The sequence below is a fragment of the Macaca mulatta genome, chromosome 10 (genome assembly GCF_049350105.2).
Source record: "Macaca mulatta isolate MMU2019108-1 chromosome 10, T2T-MMU8v2.0, whole genome shotgun sequence".
NCBI lineage: Eukaryota > Metazoa > Chordata > Mammalia > Primates > Cercopithecidae > Macaca > Macaca mulatta.
Window position 1 is genome coordinate 33979836 of NC_133415.1, and position 22327 is coordinate 34002162.

Genomic DNA, 22327 nt, shown 5'->3' on the forward strand with positions numbered 1-22327 from the left:
CGGAGGAGGGACCTGGTGGGAGGTGATTGGATCATGGGAACAGTTTCTCTCATGTTGTTCTTGTGATAGTGAGTCAGTTCTCACAAGTTCTGATGGTTTTAAAGTGTGGCGTCCCCCCCTCACTCTCTCTCTCCTGCCACCATGTAAGACGTGCCTTGCTTCCCCTTTGCCTTCCACTATGATTGCTTGTTTCCTGAGGCCTCACAGCCATGCAGAACTGTCAGTTAAACCTCTTTTCTTCAACAATTACCCAGTCTCGGGTACTTCTCTAAAGCAGTGTGAAAATGGACTAATACGGTTTTCACACTAGACTTTTCAAGCCTTTTTAAAAACCCTATGAATGTATTGCATATTTAGAAAATTAAACATGGTCTTAAATGAACATATAAAAAGGCTCAGCACTTCTTTAAGAAATCAGAGCCATTTGCAAAGCCTATTTCGTAGGCTGAGAATGGGAATCAGAAGCTCTGCCTTTTCTGTGGTGTGGTGTTCACAAGATCCTAAGTTCTACCACTCCAACTCTCCCCTCCTTATCTCACTTAGTTAACAGCAACAATAATAACTAGCACCTGCTCACTATATGCTATGCACCTTTTCAGTGTTTTACATGGATTAGCACCAGTTAATCCTCACAACAAACCTATGAAGTAACTGAGGCACAGGAAAGATTATTTGAAGGTCAAAGCAGGTGAGTCAAGATATAAACTCGGGCCAGGTGTGGTGGCTCACACCTATAATCCCAACATTTTGGGAGGCTGAGGCACGTGGAACACTTGAGGTTAAGAGTTCGAGACCAGCCTGGCCAACATGGTAAAACCTCGTCTCTACTGAAAATTCAAAAATTAGCCAGGCGTGGTGGTGTGCGCCTGTAGTTCCAGCTACTTGGGAGGCTGAGGCAGGAGAATTGCTTAAACCTGGGAGGTGGATGTCGCAGTGATTCGAGATGGCACCACTGCACTCTAGCCTGGGCGACAGAGTGAGACTCTGTTTCCAAAAAAAAAAAAAAAAAAAGATACAAACTTGGGCATTATGGGCCTGGGACCCACCCTCTTAACCACAATCCCACAGTGTCTCTCATGTACACAGCAAAATTACTCCTTGGGGTTAGGCCTCGTTTCTAAAAAAATAAAATAAAATAAATAGGCCGGGCGCGGTGGCTCAAGCCTGTAATCCCAGCACTTTGGGAGGCCGAGACGGGCGGATCACGAGGTCAGGAGATCGAGACCATCCTGGCTAACACGGTGAAACTCCGTCTCTACTAAAAAAAATACAAAAACCTAGCCGGGTGAGGTGGCGGGCGCCTGTAGTCCCAGCTACTCGGGAGGCTGAGGCAGGAGAATGGCGTAAACCCGGGAGGTGGAGCTTGCAGTGAGCAGAGATCCGGCCACCGCACTCCAGCCTGGGTGACAGAGCAAGACTCCGTCTCAAAAAATAATAATAATAAATAAAATTAAATAATAAAAAATTTTAAAAGCCTTGCAAAATGATGTTTCCTGGGATGCTCAATAGAGCACATCTTTTAGCCACTGTCTTTAGCACCTCTGAAAACAGGCACTTGTCTCTATGGAGACCATGAAATCCACAAACAGGACAGAACACGAACAAGTACTAAAAGGGGAGTGGGAAGCATTCCCGGAAGGTTCCAGAGCAGGGGGTGCCTGCTGGACGGAGGATGTCAGAGCCCACAGAGGGACTGGGAATGGGTAGCATGTCTCTGGTGGGGTGACCAAAAACTTTCACCAGCTCCCCAGCTTTCCAGAGGAAGCAGCCCATCCTTTGGGACCCCACTAAGTCCACTGGTAACCAAGAGCATGGCTTATCTGTGAGTCATCTGATGAAACGACCAGCTTGTATTTATACCCACACAGGAGGACGCCCGCCAGGCTCTGTCGTCGCTGGTACATCTGAGAAGGAACACCTCCTGCTCTTTCTCTGGAGGGAGCTGGGCAACGATACTACTAAACAGATGCCAAAGCACCGAGCCCTCGCCTGCCCCACCTCCACCCTTCAGCCCTGGTGCTGGTCTTACTGCTCACCAACTTTTGCTGCTTCTATTTCTTCCTTCCCTAATTCCTAAGGCCAAAATCCAAGTTCATTCAACAAATCTTTATTACTTGGCCTCTTACATGGATGACCTCATTCCAGGTGCTATGGGGGAGATAAGAACAGAAATCCTGTACCCATATGCCTAGGTTCAAATCCCAGCTCTACCATTTAAAAGCTGTGGGCCACTGGGCACATTAGCCCCTGAGTCTGCTTTGCTGTCTCTAAAATGATAATATCTACCTCACTGGCTTCAACCCGGGAGGCGGAGGTTGCAGTGAGCCGAGATCGCACCACTGCACTCCAGCCTAGCTGACAAGAGCAAGATTCCGTCAAAGAAAGAAAGTGAGAAAAAGAGAGAGAAAGAGAGAAAGAGAAAGAAGGAAGGAAGGAAGGAAGGAAGGAAGGAAGGAAGGAAGGAAGGAAGGAAGGAAGGAAGGAAGGAAGGAAGGAAGGAAGGAAGGAAGGAAAGAAAGAAAGAAAGAAAGAAAGAAAGAAAGAAAGAAAGAAAGAAAGAAAGAAAGAAAGAAAGAAAGAGAAAGAGGCCAAAGGAAAAAGAGAAATTAGTTATGGAGGCAGAAAAGGGCAGTCAGTGGGGTCAGAGCCAAGGTAAGAAGCCAAAGCAGGGATGGCGCTCTACTGCATTTGGAAAATAAGCCTGTGACATAAAAGTATGCATGCATTTTTCTGAAGGCAAGAACCTGCAGGTTACATTCTAAGGACCATACAAATCCGTTTTCCACTAAGAAACCTCTCCATATAAATTATATTGAGGTCATCATTAAAGAGGGTTTTTTTCTGGCCAGGCGCGGTGGCTCACGCCTGTAATCCCAGCACTGTGGGAGGCCAAGACGGGTGGATCACGAGGTCAGGAGATCGAGACCATCCTGGCTAACACGGTGAAACCCCGTCTCTACCAAAAATACAAAAAATTAGCCGGGCGAGGTGGCGGGCGCCTGTAGTCCCAGCTACTCGGGAGGCTGAGGCAGGAGAATGGTGTGAACCCGGGAGGCGGAGCTTGCAGTGAGCTGAGATCCAGTCACTGCACTCCAGCCTGGGGGACTGAGTGAGACTCCGAAAAAAAAAAAAAAAAAAAAAAAAGACTTTTTTCTGAGCTGACACACTTCTACAAAAGTGCTTTCATTTCTTCACCAAGTCTCTGCTATTATCTGACACCTGTCCGTCCCACCTTGGATAGTACAAAAGTGACAAGAGGATGTTAAAAGTTTCAAAGGGGCTGTTGGAAAATATGAGCTGGGAAACATGCAGAGCTCAATATGAACTCGGGTCAGTATTAAAATTACAAGTAGGTCACAGAACCCCAACCCCACGTATTTGGATCCAGCCCTTGGTGAGTGGACCCTGGACTGTACCTCCCAATCCCATCTTTACCTGCAGTTGTCCGGCCAACATGGCCCCTTCCCGCCTGTCCTTTCCTAACCACCTCCGCTCTCTTTAGTGGAGACGCCGAGCTGGCAGCCATGCTGGCTGCACACTGCCATTTTCCACAGGTTCTCAAGTGCCTGGGCTGCCAAGAGGGTTAGGTGTTTACATTTATTTTTAATAGAAATGGGGTCTTACCCGGGGCATCTCTTTTCTTCATACTGCAATGTTGCTGGATACATGATCAGACACCAGAAGGTTGGGCATTCTTGCAATACCTTAACAGTACTCAAATCTGCAGCATGGTACTAAGGAAGTTAAAGTTTGAATGTAACCACTTTATTTTAAAGTTTTTTTTTTGTTTTTTTTTTTTTTGAGACAGAGTCTCGCGCTGTTGCCCAGGCTGGAGTGCAGTGACGCGATCTTGGATCACTGCAAGCTCTGCCTTCCGGGTTCACGCCATTCTCCTGCCTCAGCCTCCCGAGTAGCTGGGACTACAGGCGCCCGCCACCACGCCCGGCTTTTTTTGTATTTTGTTTAGTAAAGACGGGTTTTCACCGTGTTAGCCAAGATGATCTGATCTCCTGACCTCGTGATCCGCCCACCTCGGCCTTCCAAAGTGCTAGGATTACAGACGTGAGCCACCGCGCCCGGTCAGGTTTTTTTCTTTAAATGAAATGGGGTTGAAATGAACATGATTTTGTTGACCATGTTTGTGAATTATAGATGCAAGATGCATTGGTAGACTCGTGTGATGGTGTTTTGTGATACTTAAGTTTTACATATCCCCATCTCTGTATGTATCTGCATAGACAAAGAAAAAACAAACTCCTGCTTTGCTTTTATTGAAGGGTTTCCAGGACTGCGGGTCTGCTCCTGAGCTCTAAGTATGTGTATCCTTTGCTTGTATTTTGTATTTAAAAAATAAAATAACCCTTTATTGTTGAGCATGTTGGCATTGTCCCCTTTATTTTTTCTCTTTTTGGGACATATGAAGCAAGTTATTCTTTTTCTGTATCTTTTTTTCTTTTGTAAACTTTTTGTTTTGTTTAAAAATGACTTTATAAAAGGGCTTTTATAACATGCCCCCCTCACAAAAAAAAAGAAATGGGGTCTCATTAGGTTGCCCAGGCTAGCTTTGAACTCCTAGACTCAAGCAATCCTCCCACTCTGGCCTCCCAAAGCGCTGAGATTACAGGCGTGAGCCACCATGGCAAGCTGGATGTTAAAAAAAAAAAAAAAAAAAAAAGTCTCTGAAGCAGGAGTTGCAGGAAAAAGGAATTAATTAATTAGGGAAAAAAAGCTGAAAGAAAATCAACCAGTATTAATAGTAATCATTTCTGAGTGGTGGGATCACGAGTCCTGTATTTCCTTCTACGCAATTAATATTTTCTAAAATATACATGCATTGCTTTAACACAAGAAAAATATTTGCTGTTTTATCAAGAGGCCTAGAGGTGGCAAACAATGTCTGGACCCCTACACCACGGCAGGAGGAATACAGAGGCGGGGCGGCGGGGGGTGACGTGACAGGCTGCTAGGCACTGTGCCCACTGTCTGTCCTGTAGCTTCCTACCAGCCCAAAACACTGACATTTCCAGAGGCAGCAAGGCTAAAGGGCCAGAAATTTTTCTGGTTAACACTCCACGTATTCAGCTCCCAAAGGTGCCAGGCCAGGGCGGTGAGGCAGACTTTGGTCAGGCCACGGCTGGGCTGCCTGACTAGGCCAGAGAGTAAATCAGTAGAATTCCCACAGGCCCCATCTGTGGGTGCCAGGTCAAAGTCCATCAGCGCCACGGCTTTTCCGTGCTGGGAGGGAGGAAAGCAGATGACGGCACAGGGAGGTGCCCTACTCAGTTCATGTCATGACTTTCTCTTTCTGACAGTTCCTTGGGCTGCTTTCAGTGGATGGCAGAGGATACCCGAGTGCCATTCTAGATTTAGAAAGAAACTGAACGTCCAGAGTGTGAAATGGCCTGTTGTCATCTCCCCTCCGTGGCAGTGGTGGTTGCCAGGCTGGTTTGCGTTTGCCCAAAAGTAACAGTAAAGAGCTCTGACCACTACTGTTCACCCTAAACTTGGGGCTGCTGTGCTTGTAGGCTTTGGAAAGAATGGAGGGGTTTCCACACATTAAAAAGGAAAAGGGCACCAGGTCTGTGCTCTGTGACCCCATCACGCAATGGAATGACACACAGGTATGAAGAATGAGGCTGCTCCACATATGCTGGGACTGAGAAAGGTTTTTGTGTTTTGTTTTGTTTCTGAGACCAAGTTTCACTCTTTGTTGCCCAGGCTGGAGTGCGCTCACTGCAATCCCTGCCTCCTGGGCTCAAGCGATTCTCCTGCCTCAGCCTCCTGAATAACTGGGATTACAGGTGCCCACCACCGTGCCTGATTTTTTTGTATTTTTAGTAGAGACGGGGTTTCACCATGTTGGCCATGCTGATCTTGAACTCCTGACCTCAGGTGATCCACCCACCTCGGCCTCCCAAAGTGCTGGGATTACAGGTGTGAGCCACTGCGCCCAGCCGAGAGAGTTAAAAAAAATGTCGCACAGTGTGTGTAATGTATGTGACTACTATCATTAGTGTATGAGAAAGAAAAGCTTACTATCAGAGACTGTATCTGGAGGGATAAACAGACTGGCAGGGGTTGCCTCTGGGCACGAAATGGGAATAGACAGTGGGAGTAGAAAGAGATTTTATTAGCTGGGTGTGGCAGCGCACACCTGTAGGCCCAGCTACTCCAGAGGCTGAGGGGGAGAACTGCTCCAGCCCAGGAGTTTGGGTCCGGCCTGGGAAACATAGCAACACTGAAAAAAAAGACTTCATTTTCCATGAATACCCTTTTGTAACTTACTTTTGAATTCCGTATTTTTTAATGGTCTGTGGTCTACATACACTCATGTGCAAACACACACATGCAGAAGAACAGGGATCACCTGCATGAAGCTATGAGCTCTTTCCTCATCCCTTCTAGCCCCTTTCTAGAGGCAAAGCCTCCGCCCCCCACCCCCAGGCACTATCTGTCCTGCTTGCACCCACCTCCACCCCAGGCTGGCCAACAGTAGCCTGTTTCCTCTCCATTCCACCCCTCTCCCAAGCCTCCCATCCAACCACAGGAGAGGATTACTGGTTCCTGCTTTCCTTAGCACCCCTAAATGTAAAGGTATCTGTTCTATGTTGCATGCTTCAGAACCCTGCAGAAACAATCAACACGTCCACTGTTAATACACAGATTACCCATCTTGGATGCATCTGCAACGAGCACTCGCCAACTTCGAAGTGGCAACAAAGAAGTTCACAATTACAAGACCATGGGTTCACTATCACAGAAGGGACATGAAACAGGGCCTAGGACACGGGGGGGGGGGGTGGAGGGGCACGGAAAGAATTCTTTGAGTAAGCCTGGAAGGTGGCGGGGCTCACCAGGCCGAGAGCAGGTGCTAGGCCTTCAGCAGGAACAGTGTGAGCCAAGGCACAGAGGCCCAAGGGGAGCGTGCTGTAGCTGTGATGGTGGGCAGCTGGAAGGCCGTGCGTATAATGAACTGGGGCCCCACATCCAAGGGGAGGTGTTAGCCAAAAGCAGCACACAGAGGCCTTCAATTCCATGAAGAATTTAGATGTTACCCTGTGAGCCATGGGAAGCCACTGAAGCGGTTTATCTAGGGTAGTAAGTGGGCCCAGATTTTCATTTTAAGAAATCATTCTATAGAAGGAATCTCAAACCTCACCTGACTGCCCTTCTCCCCCCAGGGTTCTAAGCTCTACTTAAAAGCCCATATAAAAAAGCATAGATTTGCTTCCTACAGACTTGAACCGTGCCCTAGGGATTTAATTCTAAGGGGCCTGTGAAGTTTACCTACTTTACCCATTTTTCTTTTTTCTTTTTTTTTTTTTTGAGACGGAGTCTCGCTGTCACCCAGGCTGGAGTGCAGTGGCCGGATCTCAGCTCACTGCAAGCTCCGCCTCCCGGGTTTACGCCATTCTCCTGCCTCAGCCTCCCCTGTAGCTGGGACTACAGGCGCCCGCCACCTCGCCTGGCTAATTTTTTGTATTTTTAGTAGAGACGGGGTTTCACCGTGTTAGCCAGGATGGTCTCGATCTCCTGACCTCGTGATCCGCCCGTCTCGGCCTCCCAAAGTGCTAGGATTACAGGCTTGAGCCACCGCGCCCGGCCTACTTTACCCATTTTTCTAAAGAAAAGTTGTTGACTGGCAACCCCCAAAAATGTACCAAGGAAAAGCTAGCAAGCACCTTCTGTATTTTTGGCATCAGCACCAACCAACGACACGGTGCAGGGCAGCCTGCTTGACCTCTGGGTACAGAAAGGCCAGCCCCTGCCAAAAGCCCTTCTTCACCCTGACAGCACAGCAGTACTCTATGCTTCCCTGCACAGAAACTCGTAAGATGCTTGTGGCTGGTAAGAAAACAACACCGAAACATTTCAGCTCCTCATACGCTAAGGCCTCGGTGCCACCTCCCTAAGGTTTTATTGTTCACTGCCTTCAAAACCCATGTCTCTCCTCTGCCCTGCCCCCACATCCCTTCCAGCGCACCTGATTACTCAGTTCCATTTTCAGCTCAGCAGTCTCTGAGGCTGGCCTACTTTTCAAGGCCACACGAGCAGAAAAATTTGGGCATTACACAAACAACAGAACATAACTAGGACAATGGGACACAGAAAGGGAAGAACCTGCAATGGTGTGTACCAAGGAGGCAAGGATACAAGCAGAACCTGGTGAAATAGCCAATGGACAATTTGCAGGGCGGGAGGGAGGGGCTGACGGGGAAAGAGTGGAAAGAGGCACTGAGCGTAACACAGCAAGGCTTGGCCAGGACAACCTGGAAAATTGAGCTGAAGACCAAGAGGCACCAGGCAAGATCACTTTACCCAGTGATAAGAGCTGTAAGGCTCACTTGGTTTTCAGTAGTCAACCGGGTGGTTCTGAAAACCACGCCCCAGTCTGAACGGTAAGAAGGCTCCCAGAGCTTCAAGCGCGTGGCAAGACCATGGGAGCAGCATCTCGATACAGAATTAGATCAGCTCTGGGGAGCACAGCGCAGGCAAGAAGAGGCCCTCTCAGATCGCACTCTAGCTAATTAAGGTACTGTCCTGTGCGGCATGTTTGTTTGTTTTGAGAGAGTGCGGTAGCACAATCTCGGCTCACTGCAACCTTTGCCTCCCTGGCTCAAGTGATTCTCGTGCCTCAGCCTCCTGAGTAGCTGGGACTAAAGGCATGCACCACACCTGGCTAATTTTTGTATTTTTAGTAGAGGCAGGGTTTCACCATGTTGGCCAGGCCGGTTTTGAACTCCTGGCCTCAAGTGATCCACCCGCCTCACCCTCCCAAACTGCTGGGATTACAGGCATGAGTCACCATGCCCAGCAAAGAAGTATGTTTCTCAAGAAGTGAAAGGCCGAGGGTCACTCCACCAGGCTTTTTCTGAACTTCCAGCTCCGTTAACATCCTGACCTGAAGAACCAACCCCTTGCCTTTGCTGAGAAGATGGAAAGTTTCATGGACACAGTCCCTGTCCCCAAACCCCTCCTTTTCAAGGGGCACTGTTCTGGAGGTGCTGTGTCTGCTGGTCCCGCTTTGTTTCCACATCATCTACCACGACCAGCCAAAGTGGGGTGCAAAGGAGAGGGCACCCAGGCAGCAAGACACAGTGCACTCTGCGAGATTAGGCTGATCCCATTTCCCCAGGGGCGCCTGTGGATGTGTCGCTCTGTCGCTCTGCTTCTGTTGCCGCAGACGTGAGGAGCAGAGAGGCTGTGGTGCACAGGGACCCTCAGTCACGGATGCGGAGCTGGTAGAGGCGAGAAGATGCAGCCTTCCGGATCCAGCGGAAGAGCTGGGCCAGCTTGTAGAGGAAGGGCAGGGAGGAAGGGGAAGCTGCAGGGCAGAGGGAAACTACTGTGAACGTCCCGCCTCTCTCGCCTGTCACTCTGCCGTCTCCCAGCCTGGGAGACCCCACCACCCATTACACGTAGTTGTTTTGTTTTTTTAGAGGCAGGGCCTCGCTCTGCTGCCTAGGCTGGAGTACAGTACAGTCCGTGTTCGGCACACTGCAGTCTGAATCTCCTGGGCTCAAGTGATCCTCCCGCCTCAGCCTGCAGGTGCAGTTTCTCCTCCCCTCAGCATCATCGCTCCAATGAGTCGGGCCTGCTGCTGAGGGTCAGGGCCACTGGGCCAGGCCCTTCTGAAGCAGCCTTGGAAAGAGCAGGCTCAAATGTCCTCATGCCATCCCCACTAGGAGACCAGGGTTTACGAGACTAAAGGGCTTACAGGAACCCTAAAGAATCACAAAGAATTTCTAAATCTGTATCAGTCAGGAGGTGGCCAGGGATGAACGCTGATGATACTAAGCATTCCGAGAGCTAACTCGTGACTTCTTTGTAAAGCAAACAGAGCCATCCACGGGGGATCTCTGCTCAGCGTTCAGCAGACAGGTTAGAAAGACACCTCTGAGCTATGTGAAGGAAACCTCACTGGCTGGGCATGGTGGCTCATGCCTATAATCCCAGCACTGTGGGAGGCTGAGGTGGGAGGATCACTTAAGGCCAAAAGTTGGAGACCAGTCTGGCAAACATGGCGAAACTCCGTCTCAACTAAAAATACAAAATGTAGCCAGGCATGGCGGTATGTGCCTGTAATCCCAGCTACTTGGGAGACTGAGGCAGGAGAATCGCTTGAACCCAGGAGGTGGAGGTTGCAGTGCACCACTGCAACCTGGGCAACATTCTAGCCTGGGCAACAGAACAAGACTCTGTCTCAGAAATAAAAATAAAAAATTAGGCCGGGCGTGGTGGCTCATGCCTGCAATCCCAGCACTTTGGGAGGCTGAGGCGGGTGGATCACAAGGTCAGGAGTTTGAGACCATCCTGGCTAACACGGTGAAACCCCGTTTGTACTAAAAGTACAAAAAATTAGCCGGGCATGGTGGCGGGCGCCTGTAGTCCCAGCTACTCGGGAGACTGAGGCAGGAGAATGGCGTGAAGCCAGGAGGCGGAGCTTGCAGTAAGCCGAGATCACGCCATTGCACTCCAGCCTGGGCAACAAAGCAAGACTCTGTCTCTAAAAAAAAAAAACAAAAAAAATTAGCAGGGCGTGGCGGCAGGCGTCTGTAGTCCCAGTTACTTGGGAGGCAGAGGAGAGAAGATTGCTTGAGCCTAGGAAGCAGAGGTTGCAATGAGCCAAGATCACGCTGGTGCACTCCAGCCTGGGCAACAGAGAAAGACCCTGTCTCAAAAAAATTAATTAATTAATTAATTAAATTAAAATTAAAATTAATAAATAAATATTTTTTTTAAAAAAAAGCTCACTGAATAAGAGAAAGAGAAATGGGGAAACAGGGAGAATCTAAAGACTAAGTTAATAAATGGCAGTTCTCAAAACAGACGAACCATTTGAAGGGTTTCTGATTTCCTCTTAAATTTTGAAACTTAATCATATTCTAAGTCTAAATTCATGAGAAGAGTAGATGCCGGGCTCGGTGGCTCAAGCCTGTAATCCCAGCACTTTGGGAGGCCGAGAAGGGCGGATCACGAGGTCAGGAGATCGAGACCATCCTGGCTAACATGGTGAAACCCCGTCACTACTAAAAAATACATAAAACTAGCCGGGAGTGGTGGCAGGTGCCTGTAGTTCCAGCTACTTGGGAGGCTGAGGCAGGAGAATGGTGTAAACCCAGGAGGCGGAGCTTGCAGTGAGCTGAGATCCGGCCACTGCACTCCAGCCTGGGCGACAGAGCAAGACTCCGCCTCAAAAAAAAAAAAAAAAAAAGAGAAGAGTAGAGATTAGAACATAACTCACATTGAGTAACAAAAAAAAACCTAAAAGAGCGAGTGCCTAAGTTTGGCCTCATGCACCTGAGGGGTCAATCCTCAGGAAATCACCAGGGTTGTTCCCAAATATCACTTAGGGAGCTCATTCCTTCTTCACAGCCAGGCAGAAAACAGAACAACCACCCAAATGTTCAAAAACATGGGTTGTTAAATTACTTATGGGCATTCCTGGGAACTGGAATATTTAGCCATTTAAGGCCATGCTTGAAAGCATATGTATGACATGTAACTGCCTACAATCTCTATATCCACAGAAACAGACTGAAAGCATAGCAGAGTAGCAGATTTCTGTGCCTTTCTTTATACTTTTCTCTATTTTCCACATTGTTTTTTCTTTTTTGAGACAGTTTCGCCCTGTCACCTAGGCTGGAGGGCAACGGCGCAATCTCAGCTCACTGCAACCTCCGCCTCCCAGGTTCAAGCAATGCTCCCTGCCTCAGCCTCCCTAGTTGCTGGGATTACAGGCACACACCACCACACCCAGCTAATTTTTGTATTTTTAGTAGAGAGGGGGTTTCACCATGTTGGCCAGGCTGGTCTCGAACTCCTGACCTCAGGTGACCCACCCGCCTCGGCCTCCCAAAGTGCTGGGATTATAGGCATGAGCCACCATGTCCAGCCTACTTTCCACATTTTCTAAAAGGTATGAGTTTTTCATTTACAACTTGTTTTGAATTAACACTTCATTAGACATTAATACTTGAATTAACACTTTTGTAGACATTCTGATGAGGGGAAGTTTATTTTTTTTTTTTTTTTGAGACAGAGTCTTGCTCTGTCACCCAGGCTGGAGTGCAGCAGCGGAATCTTGGCTCACTGCAATCTCTGCCTCCTGGGTTCAAGCTACTCTCCTGCCTCAACCTCCCAAGTAGCTGGGACTACAGGCACGTGCCACTACGCCTGGCTAATTTTTTTTGTACCTTTAGTAGAGACGGGATTTTATAATGTTGGCCACACTGGTCTCTATCTCCTGACCTTGTGATCTGCCTGCCTTGGCCTCCCAAAGAGCTGGGATTACAGGCGTGAGCCACCGCGCCTGGCCGAGGGGAAGTTTTTTTAAATTCTGAGGTTCCGGTCAGAGGTCAGCCCTAGAAAAAGTGGAGGGCTATGACTCAGTCCATGTTCAGGAGTCAGCAGAGCCAAGTGGACTTTCTCCCGGCTGCTCTCACAGACTCCAGGACTGGCCTCTCCTTCTGGGTGGGGCTGACTTGTGCCCCAGTCTAGCAATTCCTCCTTGTGGAACAGACTCAGGGGGAAATGTCATAGGAGAGGCCCCCATTCCCAGTAGGACTCTGACAGGAGTACTGACAAACACCCACTCCCACAGGCCCAGCCCTGACAACAACCCCTTCCCAGGAAGGAGGGGGGAAGAGTCTCCACCACTTACCTGGATCAAACCTCACCACCAGGAGACAGAGGATCAAGGCAGCCAGAAGGCTCTTTTTGAAGGGCAGAGAAAAGAAGTGGCTCACCGCAGAGTCCCAAAGCTGGCGAACCAACATCGGTAGTGACAGGAACTTGTGGGAGACAGAGCCTGGCCAGGGAGACAGAGCACAGCTTCAGGGGAGTCACGGGAATCAGCTTCCCTGACCCCAACCTCTGCGCTTGCTTCTAAGAGCTGAGCAGGCTGGGCGCGGTGGCTCACGCCTGTAATCCCAGCACTCTGGGAGGCGAGACCGAGGCGGGCGGATCAGCAGAGGTCAGGAGTTCAAGACCAGCCTAGCTAACATGGTGAAACCCCGTTTCTACTAAAAATTCAAAAAATTAGCCGGGCATGGCCACGTGCGCCTGTAGTCCCAGCTACTTGGGAGGCTGAGGCACAAGAATCACTTGAACCTGGGAGGTGGAGGCTGTAGTAAGCAGTAAGATCGTGCCATTGCACTCCAACTTGGGCAACAAGAGTGAAACTTGTCTCAAAAAAAAAGGCTGGCGTGGTGGCTCACGCCAGTAATCCCAGCACTTTTGGGAAGCCAAGGCGGGTGGGTCACGAGGTCAGATCATGAGGTCAGGAGATCGAGACCATCCTGGCTAACACAGTGAAACCCAGTCTACTAAAAATACAAAAAATTAGCCAGGCGCGGTGGCAGGCACCTGTAGTCCCAGCTACTCGGGAAGCTGAGGCAGGAGAAGCACTTGAACTGGGAGGCGGAGGTTGCAGTGAGCACAGTGAGCCGAGATAGCGCTACTGCACTCCAGCCTGGGCGACAGAGCGAGACTCCGTCTCAAAAAGAAAGAGATGGTGACTTTCTGTCCATGGAAGTATTCACAGCTAGACTAGATCATTACTCAAGGAGAAGGGCAGAAAAGATTCAGGGACCAGGGAAAGGGTCTGCAAATTAGTTTCTTATATTCCTCTGGCTATCCCAGCAGATCTCAGCTGCGTCTGTATTGGGGCCAGCATTTAAAGGAGGAAGGACATCCCACCCAGACCATGGTGGAAGCAAGAGACCTTGTCAGAGGACTCCAGCGGAAAGATGACTTTCAAAAGACAAGTCAAGGTCCCAAGACCCAGCAACACCTTCCCATGTGGAGATTCTCCTTCCACTGCCAACTTCAGAGGGTCTGGGCTTCACTTTGTTAAGCAACTCAACAGGCCTCCTATTCTGTGATTCAAGAATTATTTATACAAAGAACTGCTCCTAAGCTCCCAGGAGTTTCACGATGGACCCTGAGGTACAGTGCAAGGCCACAAGTCCACTTTACAGAGGCCACAAAGGGATAATGTCCTACCTTCCTCGTTTGGCTTCTGGGCCTCCTCAGAGCCTGAGTGTTCCTGTTGCTGCTGCTGCCTCGCTGTGTGAATGGCCTGAAGTACATCCAGTCGCCGCTCCTCACCGAAAGCTGCAGAGCCCACCACTAGCTCCTCAGCCTCCGACAAGCAGCCCAGAGGCAGCAGCACCCGCTGCACGTGAAATTCTGCCAAGGCTCCATATTCTGGAAGGTCTTGGTTGGCTGGGTCTTGGAGCCAGGCACCCACCACATCCAGCACAGCTCTAGGCTCTTGCATTTTGCTGTATAAAAGAATGCTGCAGTCCCCAAAAACCCGATCCCAACAAAATTAGAGTCAGTGCTCAATGACTGGTTCATTTCTCATGACCACTATGCTTCTCCTATCCAACCCCTCCTCACTGTGCCCTCCAGCCCTTTCCGATGAAATGTGGATGCTAATGGGAATTTGCCAGGACACACCCATCACTAACAGCATACTCAATGGGAAGCGGAAAGCCTTGCCTCTAGGATCAGGAGCAAGACAAAGATGGCTACTTTGACCGTTTTTTATTCAACAGAGTACTGGAGGTCACAGCCAGAGCAATCAGGCAACAGAAAGAAATAAAAGGTATCCAAATCGGAAAGGAGGAAGTAAAATTATCCCTGTCTGCAGATAATAAGATCTTATATACGGAAAACCCTAAAGACTCCTCCAAAAGAGAGAACTAATGAACGGATTCAGTAAAGTTGTGGGATACAAAAATCAACGTACAAAAAAACAGCATTTATATACCACTGGAAAAGAGACCAAGAAAACAATTCCATTTACAATAGCTACCAAAAAAAAAATACCTAGGAATAAATTAAACCAAGGTGGTAAAAGATCTCTACACTGAAGACTATAAAACCTGATGAAAGAAGTTGAAGGGGACACAAAAAAATGGAACGATATCCTGTGTCCATTCACAAATTGGAAGAATATTATTAAAATACCCAAAGCCATCTACAGATTTAATGCAATCTCTATCAAAACACCAATGGCATTCTTCACAGAAATAGAAAAAACAATCCTGGCCAGGCGCGGTGGCTCACACCTGTAATCCCAGCACTTTGGGAGGCCGAGGCAGGCGGATCATGGGGTCAGGAGATTGAGACCATTGTGGCTAACACGGTGAAACCCCGTCTCTACTAAAAATACAAAAAAATTAGCCAGGCATGGTGACGGGCACCTGTAGTCCCAGCTACTTGGGAGGCTGAGGCAGGAGAAAGGTGTGAACCTGGGAGGCAGAGCTTGCAGTGAACTGAGATCACGCCACTGCAGTCCAGCCTGAGCGACACAGCAAGACTCTGTCTCACAAAAAAAAAAAAAAAAAAAAAAGAGAAAGAAACAAAAATCCCGAAATTCTTATGGAACCACAAAAGACCCCAAATGGCTAAAGCAGTTGTGGGCAAAAAGAACAAAGCTGGAGGTATCATATTACCTGACTTCAAACTATACTACACAAAGCTATAATAGTAACCACAACAGAATGGTTCTGCTCTCATGGTATGGCATAAAAACAGACAAAATAGAACAGAACAGAGAGCCCAGAAATAAATTCATGCACCTACAGCCAACTGATTTGCAACAAAGGTGCCAAGAACACACACAGCGTAGACAGTCTCTTCAATAAATGGTGCTGGGAAAATCAGATATCCTTATGCAGGAGACCAGACCCCTACCTTTCCCCACACACAAAAATTAACTCAAAATGGATTCAAGACTGAAGTGTAAAATCCGAAACTATGAAACTGCTAGAAGAAAGCAAAGGAGAAATGCCTCACAACCCTGGGCTGAGCAAGGGTTTTTTAAAGTAAGACCTTAAAAGCACTGGTAAGAAAAGCAAAAATGGACAAATGAAATTACATCAAACTAAAAACTTCTGCATAGCAAAGGAAGCAATTAAGAGTGAAGAAACAACCTACAGAATGGGAGAAAATATTTGCAAACTATCCATCTGACAAAGAGTTAATATCCAGAATATATCAGGAACTTAACAGCAGGAAAAAAAAAAAAAAACCTGATTCAAAAGGGAAAAAGACCTCAATAGACATTTCTCATTTCTCAGAAGAAGATGTACCACGGCCAACAGGTATCTGAAAAAATGTTCAACACCACTAATCACCAGGGAAATGCCAATCAAAACCACACTGAGACACTACCTCGCTCCAGGTAGAACAGCTCTTATTAAAAAGGCAAAAGAAAATCAGTGTTGGTGAGGGTGCGGATGTGGAGAAAGGGAGCACTTACACACTGCTAATAGGACTGTAAATTGGTATAGCCATTATGGAAACCAGAATGCAGGTTCCTTTAAAAAATTCAAAATAGGAAAGACGGCACTTCCTTTTGCAAGTGGTGGCAAGTGCTGAGAGAATGCCATGAAGGCCTTGGGCACACTGCAAGAGTATCTGCCGCCTGTTCACCCCCAAATGCTGCCCTTCTACTGCCAGCAAATCTCTGCACCTAAGCAAGTTGTTGCCAAGTCCCGCTTCTGGTACTTTGTATCTCAACTAAAGAAGATCAAGTCTTGGCCGGGCGTGGTGGCTCACGCCTGTAGTCCCAGCACTTTGGGAGGCCAAGGTGGGTGGATCATGAGGTAGGGAGTTCGAGACCAGCCTGACCAACATAGTGAAACCCCGTCTCTACTAAAAATGCAAAAAATTAGCCAGGCATGGTGGCGAGCACCTGTAATCCCAGCTACTAGGGAGGCTAAGGCAGGAGAATTGCTTGAACCCAGGAGGCAGAGGTTGCAGTGAGCCGCAGCCCGGGCAACAGTGCAAGACTCCATCTCAAAACAAAAAAAGAAGATGAAGTCTTCAGGGGCAAGTGTCTACTGGGCAGGTGTTCCAAAAATCCCCCTGCAAGTGAAGAACTTTGGCATTTGGCTACACTATGACGCTTACTGCAGCATCCACAATATGAATGCAGAATAGTGGGACCTGACCACCCAGTGCTACCAAGATGGGCACCTGGCACCATGACCAGGGCCTACACCATCTGGATCATGAAAGTGGAGGAGATTGCAGCCAGCAAGTGCCCCCGGCCGACAGTCAAGCAGTTCCACAATTCCGAGATCAAGTTCTTGCTGCCCTACCAGGTCCTGTGTCTTCAGCACAAGCCACATTCAACACCAAGAGTCCCAACACCTTCTTCTAGGTACAGGGAACTCTCACCGAGTGTCATCAAAATAAACTCAAGAATGGCCAGGTGGCCGGGCGCGGTGGCTCAAGCCTGTAATCCCAGCACTTTGGGAGGCCGAGACGGGTGGATCACGAGGTCAGGAGATCGAGACCATCCTGGTTAACACGGTGAAACCCCGTCTCTACTAAAAAATACAAAAAACTAGCCAGGCGAGGTGGCGGGCGCCTGTAGTCCCAGCTACTCGGGAGGCTGAGGCAGGAGATGGCGTGTACCCGGGAGGCGGAGCTTGCAGTGAGCTGAGATCCGGCCACTGCACTCCAGCCTGGGCGACAGAGCGAGACTCCGTCTCAAAAAAAAAAAAAAAAAAGAATGGCCAGGTGAACAAAACAAAAATAGAACTACCACATGATCTAGCAATCCATTATCTCCCATGTTTAATGCAGCACTGTTCACAATGGCCAAGATATGGAATCAGTCTAAGTGTCCAACAATAGATGAATGGATAAAGAGAGTGTGTGTGTGTGTGTGTGTGTGTGTGTGTGTGTGTGTGTGTGTGTAATGGAATACTATACAGCCATGAAAAAGAATGAAATCTTTTCATTCATGACAACGCAGGTGGACCTGGGGGACATCGGGTTAAGTGAAATAAGCCGGGCAGAGAAAGATAAATACTACACGATTTCACTCATGTGAATCTTTAAAAAAAAAAAAAAGTTGATATTATAGAAGCAGAGAGTAGAACAGTGGTTACCAGAGACTGGGAAAGGAAGAAAAGGGAGACAAAGAGGTTTGTCAATGGGTTCAAAGTTACGATGGGATAGGAGGAATAAGATGTGGTGTTCTATTGCATAGTAGGGTGGTTATAGTTAACAGTAAGGTATTGCATATTACAAAATAGCTGGAAAAGAGGCTTTTGAATGTTCTGATCACAAACAAATGATAAATGCATGAGGTGATGGATATCCCAATTACCCTGATTTGATCATTATACAACATATACACAGCATATATTGAAATGTCAAACTTACCCCAAAAATATGTACAATTACAAGTGTCAATTTTTAAAACTTTGCTTTTTTTGGCCAGGTATGGTGGCTCACACCTGTAATCCCAGCACTTTGGGAGGCCGAGGAGATCGAGAACGTCCTGGCTAACACGGTGAAACCCCATCTCTACTAAAAATACAAAAAAATTAGCCGGGCATGGTGGCAGGTACCTGTAGTCCCAGCTACTTGGGAGGCTGAGGCAGGAAAATGGCGTGAACCCAGGAAGCTGAGCTTGCAGTGAGCTGAGATCACGCCACTGCACTCCAGCTTGGGTAACACAGGGAGACTCCATCTCAAAAAAACAAAAAACAAAACAAAACAAAAAAACTTTTTTTTTTAAGAATTAGAAATTCCCAGGATGTAGCAAGCTGCTCTTTCAGCTCGGTCCACTCTGTCATCCCATGTCACTCCTATTCCCTGTCCCCTCCCTTCTTTATATCTATTCTACTCCTAAATTCCTCCTCCCTTATTCTTTATTGCTATGTATGGAACTCTAGGAAAAAAAGAAGAAGTGAAGGGAAAGAATTAGATGTGGAGGGCAATAGTAGGGAAGGGGAAAAGAGTAGGTATTAGGCCCAGATTGCGGAGAGGAGATGCAAATCCTCTTGTTTCTGAAATGATCTGATGAGTCAGCAAAGACGACTCACCACAGCTCCAGGACTTTGGGGGGTAGCTTTTCAGGGACCTGGTAATACTGAAGGACCCAGGAGAGGACTTCTTGCCACCGATCCATTTCTGCCAGGGCCTGGATCCCCACAACACACAGGGAGCACTTCACCTCCAAGGAGCTGTCAGCAGAAAAACCAATTTCAGTTAGAAGTGGTTCCCCTCCATTTCCATGCCCACCTCCACCTTGGGACTGTTCCTCTCCAGCTCCCAACTCAGCAGCCATCATCTCTCTCATCCCTGTTAGTACTTAGATGGGCTTCACAATTGGTCTCATGGGCTGCCCTTTCCCCCAGGAACTAAAAGTTCCTGTAAACCTCTTAAGAGGCAAGTCAGCTATTGCTCAACGTTCTTCTTTGTATCCAAGTGAAATCAGATTTAAATGAAGAGGAAGGGTAATCCTGAGGGGGAAATAACACGCATCACCGGTGTGTGGGACAAAAAAGAGCTGGAACTAAGTTTGCTCAGTGAACAAATGGGCTTGCAGCAAGGTTTCTGGCTGAATGGAGGTATAGCAACTCCACAGCTGGCTAAAAGACACCACCTAGTAAGGTTCCTCCAGACACCGAGAAGCAAAGCCTTCTGCATTCACTGAAATGAGCTTCCACCCAGTACCCTAAAACACAGCCAGGGCTCTCCAGATCATCCTTCTCTGCGGTCAGCTTTCGCTATTCTACCTAACACCTCCCTGGAGTGGCCTAACCCAACTTTACAATGCAAAGAAATGACGCTCTCACCTGCCAGACAAGGCTGGTGGCACTAGAAAGAGCAATGCAAGCCCAAGGTTTTTTTCTCCGGATTCTTTTCTTTTTCTTCTTTGTGCTAGAGAAGAGGGCTCATTATGTTACCCAGGCTGGTCTCGAACTCCTGGGTTCAAGCAATCCTCCTGCCTCGGCCTCCCAAAGTGCTGGGATTACAGGCGTAAGCCCCCGCGCGCCCGGCCCTGAATTAATTATTTAATCCATTCTTCCAATTGGACCAGAACACTGCTCCTGCCATGACCCCCATTCCCCATCATCCGCAAGGTCAGGAATAAACAACCTTGGGCGGGGCGGGGCGGGGCGGGGCGGAGGTACCTGGGAGAGGACTTTTACCACCTGCTTACTGACAGAACTTAGCACTTAATACACATTCAGCCTTCGCATCATGCCATTCTACCCTGGAACAAGGAGCAAATAATTGGCCGTGGGTTCGCCACTAAGCTCTTGTTATACGACTTCCCTCCTCTGTAGAATTGGCACACGATGAGCAACCACCCTGTCGGAGACAAACCACTGATGAAAGCGAGGTGTAAAGCTCCTTGTGGGCAATCTGGGAATGACAGAACTCCTGAGACCTTGGGCCCCACCATAAGAGCACCCGGAAATCGGTTCATTTCCGAGCCCAGCACGTACGTGCCCGCGGGTTCCTCTGGCAGGGCGTGGTTGGCCAGACTCTGCCAGGCCCGCTCGCAGGTCTCCAGCGCCGCCCGGAAGTCCAGGTGCACCACCAGGAGGTCGGCCGCCTCCTCCAGAAGGTCCACGGCCGGCGACCGGGCCGGGGCCGCGCGCACCGGCTCGCTGCTGCGCAGAGGTCCCCCAAGCCCCCTGAAGGGGGCTGCAGAGGTCGAGCAGTCGCTCTTCATAACGAGTCCGGGCCCAAGGCCCAGGTCCTCAGACGTCGGAGTGACCGCCTCCCCAGAGGCTCCGGGATATCCCGAGTTGGCCTGGGCGAAAAGGGAGAGTCCTCATCTCTGCCCACACCCCTTCCCGAGGTCGATTCCCCGAGAAGGAAAAGGAAGGGGCCTGAGGCAAAGGCAGGGCTCGCCTGGAGGCTGAGGAAGCAGTTTACATGTCGAATTTGCAGGATTCTTGCATCCTTGGAATACCTGGCCCTAGCGTCTCCGGCCCCGCGACACGTGCAGGAACTGCCTCAGCTCCGGGCGCCTGGTTACGGTCAAACACTCTCACCTCGCCTCCCAGCAGCGGGCGCGGACATCTTTGCGCTCGCCCCGCCCCGCAGCCGCACGGCGTCCCAGCGGCGCGGGGTACTCTAGGAGTTGTAGTTCCGCAGCTCCCGGCCCATCGGCTTCTATAACGGAAACAGGCGGGAGATTGTGGACTACAACCCCCAGCACGCCGCGCCCCGGAAGCCGCCCCTGTTCCGTGAGAAAACAAAGTGCGCTACAGCTTCGGAGTGGGGAAGTCAAAACAAAACAAAACTGAAGCTGTCTTGTGAAATGGAGGGATCTTCACTAACCAGTTCCAGCGGAGGCTAACGGAAGAAATGCCAGCAATGGATTTGCAAATACATGCACGCTTCCAATTCAGAGCTTCTGCGACGGCGGCGATCAGGGAATCTGTAATGTAATGTCAAGGCTGAGGCAGAGCTGATCACACATTTTGGCAACCTTAGTCTTGAATTAATTCACACTTTCTCCGCGTTGCCTCCATAGTTTGCTTTGGGAGAATAAATATTGCCTGGTGAGGATGAGGGACTTAGGGTGGAAACCTTCACAAGGATCACTGAGAATATGTTGGTCCCAAGGGCAGTGTTCCAAAGTGAATAGTGACCCCACCGACGCAGGGTTGGGGGCGCTGAGCATAAGGGCCTCATTTTCTCACTGCTTTGTACCCCACCCTGGATTTGTTGTTAGAAAACGTTAAATGCAGATACCAATTCTACCTCCCCACTGTTGTCACTTCCAATCTGTCCTTATTTTATATTTCTCGTTATCGTTTATCACCATCTACATACCAGTGTCTATATTTTACTTACTTTTTTTGTCTGTTTCCTTCCACTATGATACAAACTCACAAAGGCAGACGTTTTTGTCTCTTTTGTCACTGTGGGAACCTCAGCGCCTTGAACAGTGCGTGCCATCTATAGGTAGTCAAAAAGTATTTGTGGAATAAGTGAAGTTGTGGCTTCACTTTTATCTGGTTACAGAGTCCATACTTATCTTTCCTCGGAATCTGGTGGACTTGGTTCTGCCTCAGCTTCCCCTGCAGACTTTTCCGCAAGAGAACAGAAAGCCCAGAAGATGGATGTGTGTATGTCTGGTGACAAGGGTAGGGGATGTATGATGTGAGCAGGTGCCTGTCTAATTTCTAGGACAGCAAAAATTCTAGGGAAGCTTTGGAGAGAGTTCAAAGGGTAGAGAACTGGGGAGAAACTAAAGCCAAGAGGACCTAGTACAAAAGTGGGAAGCAAGGCAAAGCCCGAGTGAAACAGAATATAATAATGTGTGATTAGTGGATCTGTTTAAAATTATTATTATAGTTACAATTTACCACATACTCTGTTCCCAGTACTTTATTATAAAGTGCATTATGTATGGTATAGTTTTGTTTTTCACAATGTCCTTATCTTACATTGTGTAACTCACTCATGGAATGACTGTGCATGCCCTGAATAGAAAACATACTTAGTTCTGTCCCTGCAGAGCAGAGTAGGGCTCAATACACGC

The 22327-nt window shown here is 48.6% G+C and overlaps 1 protein-coding gene and 1 long non-coding RNA gene across 7 annotated transcripts in view; both read right to left on the minus strand.

Moving 5' to 3' along the window:
- PEX26 (peroxisomal biogenesis factor 26) overlaps nucleotides 1-20875 on the minus strand; it is a 30103-nt gene extending 9228 nt beyond the window's left edge. The window contains exons 1-6 of one of the 6 annotated variants that reach the window (XM_077948609.1): nucleotides 20829-20860; nucleotides 20274-20584; nucleotides 18861-19001; nucleotides 14008-14303; nucleotides 12665-12811; nucleotides 6286-9325 (exon numbers count right to left, since the gene is read on the minus strand). In XM_077948609.1, coding sequence (XP_077804735.1) covers nucleotides 9222-9325; nucleotides 12665-12811; nucleotides 14008-14303; nucleotides 18861-19001; nucleotides 20274-20503 — 918 coding nt within the window. In that variant the 5' untranslated portion in view covers nucleotides 20504-20584; nucleotides 20829-20860 and the 3' untranslated portion in view covers nucleotides 6286-9221. 6 annotated transcript variants of the gene reach the window in all.
- Nucleotides 20876-21051: 176 nt separating this feature from the next.
- LOC144331967 (uncharacterized) lies at nucleotides 21052-21759 on the minus strand. Its single transcript, XR_013399625.1, has 2 exons — nucleotides 21637-21759; nucleotides 21052-21217 (listed from the first exon to the last, which is right to left on the minus strand). It is a non-coding gene; the product is annotated as an uncharacterized LOC144331967 (long non-coding RNA).
- Nucleotides 21760-22327: the final 568 nt, after the last annotated feature.